The following is an 8,632-nucleotide window of genomic DNA, read 5'->3' as shown; positions in this document are numbered from 1 at the left end:
CATTTGTAGCGCAATTCTTCCTGCTCTCTTATCCATGAAAATCATTTTGACTTTTCTTCTTTTACTCTTCCATATAAATTTTTTTTTTTTTTTTTGGATGTAGTTTTGCTCTTGTTGCCCAGGCTGGAGTGCAATGGCGCCATCTCAGCTCACTGCAACCTCTGCCTCCTGAGTTCAAGCGATTCTCCTGCCTCAGTCTCCCAAGTAGCTGGGATTACAGGCACCCGCCACCACACCTGGCTAATTTTTTGTATTTTTAGTAGAGACCGGGTTTTACTATGTTGGTCAGGCTGGTCTCGAACTCCCAGCCTCAGGTGATCCACCCGCTTCAGCCTCCCAACATGCTAGGATTACAGGTGTGAGCCACCTCGCCAGGGATATAAATTGTTTATTCAACCATCAGGTTCCAGGAAAAAGCCCGTTAGCATTTTTACTGGACTTATATAGAATTTATAGAATTTGAAAGAACAGATATTTTTATGAGTCTTCCTATTCATAAAAATAGTATGTCTCCATTTACTTATGTCTTTAAGTGTATTTCAATAAAGCTTTCTATATTTTCCACATTGGTCAGTCTCCTCTTTTTTTATTAGAATTATTCCCTAGCATTTCATATTTTCTGTTGGTGTTGTAAAGGCTAGTTTTACATTCTTATCTTTTACTGAGATGAAGAACTGTAATTTATTTCACATATTGATCTAGTATTAAGCAGCATGCTGAATTATTATTATTATTATTTTTGAGACAGCGTCTCGCTGTGTTGTCAAAGCTGGAGTGCAATGGTGCGATACTGGCTCACTGCAACCTCCGCCTCCTGGGTTCAAGCGATTCTCCTGCCTAAGCTTCCCAAGTAGCTGGGATTACAGGCACCTGCCACAATGTCTGGCAAATTTTTGTATTTTTAGTAGAGACGGAGTTTCACTATGCTGGCCAGGCTAGTCTCAAACTCCCAACCTCATGATCTACCCGCCTTGGCCTCCCAAAGTGCTGGGATTACAGGCGGGAACCACCACACCGGGCCCTGAATTACTTTTTTTTTTTTTTTGCTGCACCAGTCAACAAAAGGGACACTTTATTGAGGCTCCAGGGGCCTGGGCAGGAGGCTGCCCTTCAAGGAAGGAAGGGCCTCATTTGACCTTCTTCTTGGGCGCAGGTTATTGGTGTGGCCACACTTCTTCTTGTGGCAGTTGACAGCACAGGGGTGCAGGCGAGCATAGCACTTGCAGCAGCTCATCTTGTCCCAGTTGTATTTCTGGACGAGCTGGCAGAGAGAAGGCTCAATAATGCCATCTCACAGGCGCAGCACCAGGTGCAGGGTGGACTCTTTCTGGATGTTGTAGTCTGAGAGTGCGGCCATCCTCCAGCTGTTTACCAGCAAATATCAGACGCTGCTGGTCAGGTGGGATACCTTCCTTGTATTGAATTTTGGCTTTGACATTCTTAATGGTGTCACTGGGCTCGACCTCAAGGGTGATGGTCTTGCCCGTGACAGTCTTCACAAAGATCTGCATCTCTGTGTCTGCCACAGGACCACCGCCCCCAACCAACTGGGCCGCCTTGCTCTGAATTACTTAATTCTATAAGACTATAAACTTTGCAGGGTCTTGCTCTTCTGCCCAGGCTGGAGTGCAGTGGTGCAATCATGGCTCACCACTACCTTGACCTCCTGGGCCCAAATGATGATTCTTCTACCTTAACCCCGAGTAGCTGGGACCACAGGCATGTGCCACCACTCGTAATCTTTTTGTACTTTTTATAGAGATGGGGTTTCACCATGTTACCCAGGCTGGTCTAATTTTTTTACATTTTTTGTTGAGATGGGGTTTTACCATGTTGCCCACGCTGGTCTAATTTTTTTGCACTTTTTGTTGAGATGGGGTTTTGGCATGTTGCCCAGGCTGGTCTTGAACTCCTGGGCTCATGCTATCTGCCCACCTGAGCTTCCCGAAGTGCTGAGATTATAGGCGTGAGCCACCACACCTGGCCTGTTGGATTTTCTATAAAGTCATATAATTTGCAAAACAAAACAAAAACTTTAATTCCTTCTGTGCTTCCTCAGGTATCCAATAAAACAAAGTGACAGTAGCAGCCACCCTTGTCTCATTCTTTCCTTAAAAGGTATTGCTTCACACATTTCTCCATTAAATGTGTGTTGTAGGTTTTCTGATACATAATTTTTTTCTTTTTAAGGGACAGGGTCTCATTCTCTTGCCCAAGCTGGAGTGCAATGGTGCAATCATAAGCTCACTGTAATTCCTGGGCTCCAGCAATCTTCCTACCTCAGCCTTCCAAGTAGCTAGGACAACAGGTACATGTACTATGGCTGGCTTTTTTTTTTTTTTTTTGTAGAGACCAGGTTTTGCTATGTTGACCAGGCTGTCTCAAACTCCTGGCCTCAAGTGGTCCTCCCACCCTGGCCAAATTGCTGGGATTACAGGCATGAGTTACCAGGCTCCGGCTTGGTACATAATTTTAACAGGTTAGAAGTTTCCTGCTTTTTCAGTTGGCCAAGAGTTACTTCTCTTGAATGGTTTTAAATTTAATCGAAACAGTTGACATCTATTTGAGAGACAGCATTTTTTCTCCATTTTTAAAATGGTTAATGTAGGAATAACATTAGATTTTCTAGCATTATGCCAGCTTAATGTTCCTTGTAAACTCAACTTGACCGTGATGTATGACTTTTTTTAAAAAATCACAGGATTCCAGTTTGCTACCATTTTCTTTAGGAATTTCACGTCTTCATATACAGGATTGGCCCTTAATTATCTTATCTTGTATTATCCCTTTCTGGTTATGTTACCAGGGTTATACCAGCTTCATAAAATAGTTGAGGAGTGGTTTTTTTTTTTTTTTTTTTTTTTTTTGTTTTTTTTTTTTTTTTTTTTTTTTTTTTTTTTTTTTTTTTTTTTTTTTTTTTTTTTTTCCTCCGAGACAGAGTCTTGATCTGTTGACCAGGCTGAAGTACAGTGGTGTGATCTTGGCTCACTGCAACCTCCCAGGTTCAAGCAATTCTGCCTCAGCCTCCTGCGTAGCTGGGATTATAGGCTCACAGCACCAAGCCTGGCTAATTTTTTTTGTATTTTTAGTTGAGATGGGGTTTTACCATGTTGACCAAGCTGGTTTTGAACTCCTGACCTCAAGTGATCCACCTGCCTCAGCCTCCCAAAGTGCTGGGCAACAGAGCGAGACTCTCAGAAAAAAATAAAAATTTGTTGGCCCCTTTATTTAGCTAGTGGACCTTAGGGGATCCTAGCTCTATGGAAAGTTCTGTATCCTAATTCCCTTTTACACAAGCTCAGGTCTTGTCTCTTGAATCGTGTCCTAGGGGTCTAGAGATCAGCAATAGCACTTAAAACAGCTTCCACCTTAAAAATCCCTTTACCACTCTATGGATTCAAACTCCCATATCATTTTTGGTTCCTGAAAATTTTACTTTTTTGAGAGCTCGGCAATGTAAGTAAAAGAATGTTTTAAATTTTGCATCCAGAATGTTCAGGTGTTTTGTAGCTGACTTGTTTTCACTTTAGTCTGTCATAACCCCTGAAATGGAAGTGGGAAGTATCCAGTCTTTCTTTAGACTAATAAAGAAAAGATTTGCGTGTTTTTTTTTGTTTTTTGTTTTTTTTTTTTGAGACAAGAGTCTCGCTCTGTTATTCAGGCTGAAGTGCAGTGGCACGATCTTGGCTCACTGCAACCTCCGCCTCCCAGGTTCAAGCCATTCTCCTACCGAGCAGTTGGAATTACAGGTGCCTGCTACCATACTCGGCTAATTTTTGTATTTTTAATAGAGATGGGATTTTACCATGATAGCCAGGCTGGTATCAAACTCTTGAACTCAAGTTATTCACTCACCCAGACCTCCCAAAGTGCTGGGATTACAGGCGTGAGCCACTACACCTTGCTTGGGAGAAGTTTTAAGATTTCCAAAAAACTAAACAATTTGAATAGGGCTTTATAATATTGCGTACCCTAATATGGCATTGTCTAGTAGAAATTCCTTTGATAATGAAATGTTCTACATCTGTGCTAATATGGTAGCCACTAGTCACAAGCGGCTATCAAACACTTGCAAAGTGGCTGGTGTAACTGAGGAACTGAATTTTAAACGTAATTAGTTTTAACTGTGCCGCCATAAAGATTCCTTAAACTCTGCGGTTTAGTATTTAATAGGAACTCTACTAGCTGAGGCTTCCTATGAGCTCATCTTTTCCTTGAACCAGGCTTTTTTTTTGAGATGGGGTTTCACTCTTGTTGCCAAGGCTGGAGTGCAATGGTGCGATCTCAGCTCACCACAAATTCTGCCTCCCAGGTTTAAGCGATTCTCCTGCCTCAGCCTCCCAAGTAGCTGGGATTACAGGCATGTGCCATCATGCCCCACTAATTTTTTTATTTTTAGTAGAGATGGGGTTTCTCCATGTTGCTCAGGCTGGTCTGGAACTCCCAATCTCAGGTGATCTGACTTCCTCGACCTCCCAAAGTGCTGGCATTACAGGCATGAGCCACCATGCCTGGCACATTCTTTTTTTTTTTTTTTTTTTTTAAAGAGGCAAGGCCTTGCTCTGTTGCCCTGGCTGGAGTGGAATGGTGTGATTACAGCTCACTGCAGCCTCAAACTCCTGGGCTCAAGTGATCCTCCCACCTCAGCCTCCTGAGTATCTGGGACTACAAGTGTGAGCCACCAGGTGGGGCTTGAGCCAGGCTTTTTGAAGAGTAGAATTCTGGTTTTATATTTTATGAAAAATATACCTATATTGATGAATTTTTGCCAATAATGAATACATTTCTCTACAATTTCATTTCAAATGCTTGTTGTTTGCTCATTATATTTTAGCTACACAGGTCATTCTTATTTTTTTTTGAGACTGAGTCTTGCTCCCTGTCACCCAGGGTGAAGTGCAGTAGAGCGATCTTGGCTTACTGCAACCTGTACCTCCTGAGTTCAAGTGATTCTCCTGCCTCAGACTCCCAGGTAGCTGGGATTACAGGCGTATACCACCACACCCAGCTAATTTTTATGTTTTTAGTAGAGATGGGGTTTCACCACATTAGTCAGGCTGGTCTTGAACTCCTGACCTTGTGACCCACCCACCTCAGCCTCCCAAAGTGCTGGGATTACAGGTGTCAGCCACTGTACCCGGCCCATTCTTATTTTTAAAAAATGTCAAGCACATAACTGCTCTAGGGTCTCTGACATTTAATATTTACTCTGCCTGGGCTCTTCATATGGCCGGTTCCTTCTCATCATTCAAGTCTCAGCTTAAATGTCAGTCACCTTTTGAGAGGTCCAAGATCATCTTATCTAAAGGGCTTGACCAGGCATGGTGGCTCACACCTGTAATCCCAGCACTCTGGGAGGCGGACAAGTCACTTGAGGTCAGGAGCTCGAGACCAGCCTGGGTAACATGGTGAAACCTGGTTTTTACTAAAAATACAAAAAATTAGTCAGGCGTGGTGGAGGGCATCTGTAATCCCAGCTACTCAGGAGGCTGAAGCAGGAGAGTCGCTTGAACCAGGGAGGCAAAGGTTGCAGTGAGCCAAGATCGCACCACTGTACTCCGGCCTGGGTGACAGAGTGAGACTCTGTCTCAAAGAAAAACAAAAGGGAGGCCTCCTATCCCAGGCTCTTCACACTGTCCAGTTTTGTTCTATTAACAGCACTTAATCATTATTTTGCTTATGTCACATGCCCCATTTGAATATACATTTTGTGAAAGGAGAGGCTTCCTCTGTCTTGCTCAGAATTGATAGTGGCTGGCACATGGAAAATGGAGACCTGGAGAGGTTAAGTTACTTCTCCAAAGTTGCACAGCTAGTCAGTGTTAGGGCCCGACTTCATGGCTCTCAATTCTGGGCTCTTTTTGCAAAAACATAGCTACTCCACTGAAATTCCCTTCCTAACGGCAAAAAAAAAAAGTCCAAAAAAAAAAAAGCCCGGCAATTTTCATAAAATCAGGGTCTTGGAGTCAAGCAGGTTTTGTCATTGCCATTTGTCCTCCAGGATATATATTTTTTACTAGTCTTGAACGCAGGTTACAACCTCTTTTTGTATATTCTCAGAAGGTGAGGAATGGATCCAGGAAACCTGTGGACATGACAAATTTTTTTGTTGCTGTTGAAGATAATTATTCCAGATCCTAAGTCTCCCCTAATAATGCTTTCTGCCTCACACAAAAAAGTCTTTTATCCAACTCCTAATCTATATTTCTGGTAGAAAAAAATCCAAAAATTAGACTAACACATGGTACACCTTGTTACTGAACAAAAACTGACCGTAAATTGCATCTTGTTGCTAATGTTGAAAATGGCAAAAACTGTCCCACAACCATTAGATATGTCGAAAATCTAAACTCAAATCACTGGCAAAAATGTTTCACTGACTGAAACAATCAACAAAATTTAGATCTGTAAACACCAGGGAAAAAAGGGCTAACTAGAAACAATGGCCACCAAGCAAACTCTCAACAGCAGAAGTTACCAGTAACAATGTTACAGGGCAAAAAAAAAAGAGAAAGGAAACCCTGCGAGACGCATCATACCGCAAATCTTATCTCCAGGGAAGACGGGCAAAAATACAGGCAAACTAGATACAGAGGAGGGGAACGCCTCCAGCCCAGAAACAAGTGGGTGATGGGAATGGTTCTTCTGGCCCTGTACGTTTTCCCTTCTTTTCAGCAGAAAAGTGCTGAGTCCACAAAGGAAAAAACCGATCAGGATGAAAATTTCTCTAAAGCAATGAAAAGGGGGGAAAAATGGAAATAGCTTAAATACTCGGTATAAAAAAAGTGACCAAATTATAAAATGGGCTCACGGATTTGCGTCAGAAACGTTACTTCCCCGACAACTGGTCAACGTCGGTGTAAGTATCATTAAAATGTCAGTATTAAAACAAGGTCTCCAACACTCCCGTGGCCCAAGGGGGTCTTCGGCTACCGCTCCCGACCGTGGGCCTGGGGGTCCCTATTTCCTGCGCTCGCACCTCTAGCCCGCCGCTTTCGGGACTCTCAGCCTTCTTTTCCCTTCCCTCAGGGCCGGGCGGCACCTCAACCACGCCAAAGGCAGTAACTTGGCTGAAAGGAGCGCCCTGAGACAGGTCAGAGGGCTCCGCCATACGCGACCCGCAGCCACAAGAGCAGGTCCCCAGGCCGTGTGCGCCGGGAGTTAGCGACTCAGCCCAGCCCTGCAGCCAGGCTCGGGCGATGGGCGGAGCCAGCGCGAAGCGCGCAGGCGCACACCGCCTCCCGGGCAGCATGGCGGACGCAGAGCCTCAACCCAGCAAGAGAAAGCGCGAGCTGGACTTGGAGGAGGCGCACGTCGCCAGCACAGAGGAAAAGAAGGCAGACGTTGGAAATGGTACCTGTGCTCCTGTCCGCTTACCGTTCTCCGGCTTCAGACTGCAGAAAGTGCTGAGGGAGTCTGCGCGGGACAAAATCATTTTCCTACACGGAAAGGTACCAGAAGGCATCCCAGGGGTGGGACGCGGCAACCAGTGAACCAATCATCACTTCGGAAGCGGATTTTTTTTTTTTTTTTTTCCGGATCTCGACCGGAAAATACCAATCATCACTTGGGGGAGCGGAATGCGCCACTAGAATGCAAAGAGGGGCGGTAAAAGGCGGCAAGATTGCCCTTGAAATTAAGGCAATGAACGCATTTAGCTCTAGTTTTTCTAAGTGTCTGCTTGACTAGAAATATCTACTAGGAGAGTGTATTGCACATTAAAGATCACGTGTTACATTTCCCAAGTCATTCATTGTCATCCACTTATGTATACAGGGACTGGGGATCCAGTAAACGTTAGATGTCTTACTCATCCCTGACCCTGGAAACCGACATGAGACTGTAGGAGATGTGATCTCTGCCTTACACGACTTCAGCCCTAACAGGAGACAATATATTATAATTGTTAATTCAGTTCTACACACGCATTTTCATGCATGCCAGAGGCTGAGCTAGGTACTGGGGATGTGGAGATGAAAGTTAACATCCCCGATCTTCAGGACTATGGAATATTTCTGGCGAGACAGATACACACAGCTTGCTCCAATACCAACGTGCCCAGCCGTCTGGCAGGGGCTGAGGAGAGATGGAGACCATTCCAGGAACTAGTAAGGAGGCCCAGGCAGGGCAGGCATGCGGGTTCTCCAAAACTACTAGCAGGAACTCTTACCTTTGGGAGGATCAGGGAACCTTGGTCTAGGCTTCCATGCCTCTCTGTGTGTCTTTTTATTTTTGTTTTGTTTTTTGAGAAAGAGTCTCTCCTCTTTTTCACCCAGGCTGGAGTGCAGTGGTGTGATCTCAGCTCACTGCAACCTCTGCCTCCTGGGTTCTAGCGATTCTCCCTGGCTCAGCCTCCCGAGTAGCTGGGATTACAGGCACCTGCCACCATGCCCGGCTAATTTTTTATTTTTAGTAGAGACAGAGCTTCGCCATGTCGTCCAATCTGGTCTTGAACTGCTGACTTCAGGTGATCCCCCCTGCCTTGGCCTTCCTAAGTGCTTGGATTATAGGGTGAGACACTGTGCTGGGGCTTTTTTTTTTTTTTTTTTTTAGAGGTTTTTTTTTTTTTTTTTTTTTTTTTTTTTTTTGGGTTTTTTTTTTTTTTTTTTTTTTTTTTTTTTTTTTTTTTTTT

The 8,632-nt window shown here is 44.2% G+C and overlaps 1 protein-coding gene, 1 long non-coding RNA gene and 1 pseudogene across 2 annotated transcripts in view; 1 reads left to right on the top strand and 2 right to left on the bottom strand.

Moving 5' to 3' along the window:
• Window positions 1-960: 960 nt before the first annotated feature.
• On the bottom strand, window positions 961-1,718 carry LOC108302764 (annotated as a pseudogene).
• Window positions 1,719-5,941: 4,223 nt separating this feature from the next.
• On the bottom strand, window positions 5,942-7,511 carry LOC108302726. The gene is made up of 2 exons (XR_001824494.2): window positions 7,378-7,511; window positions 5,942-6,085 (listed from the first exon to the last, which is right to left on the bottom strand). It is a non-coding gene; the product is annotated as an uncharacterized LOC108302726 (long non-coding RNA).
• The window catches only part of DCPS (decapping enzyme, scavenger), a 49,511-nt gene continuing 47,029 nt past the window's right edge, over window positions 6,151-8,632 (top strand). The window contains exon 1 of the mRNA XM_017526354.2: window positions 6,151-7,451. Within this exon, the coding sequence (XP_017381843.1) occupies window positions 7,200-7,451 (252 nt within the window). The 5' untranslated portion in view covers window positions 6,151-7,199. The remainder of the gene's footprint in view (window positions 7,452-8,632) is intronic.

The sequence above is a fragment of the Cebus imitator genome, unplaced genomic scaffold (genome assembly GCF_001604975.1).
Source record: "Cebus imitator isolate Cc_AM_T3 unplaced genomic scaffold, Cebus_imitator-1.0 Scaffold0, whole genome shotgun sequence".
NCBI lineage: Eukaryota > Metazoa > Chordata > Mammalia > Primates > Cebidae > Cebus > Cebus imitator.
This window is presented reverse-complemented; position numbering and strand designations above follow the sequence as displayed.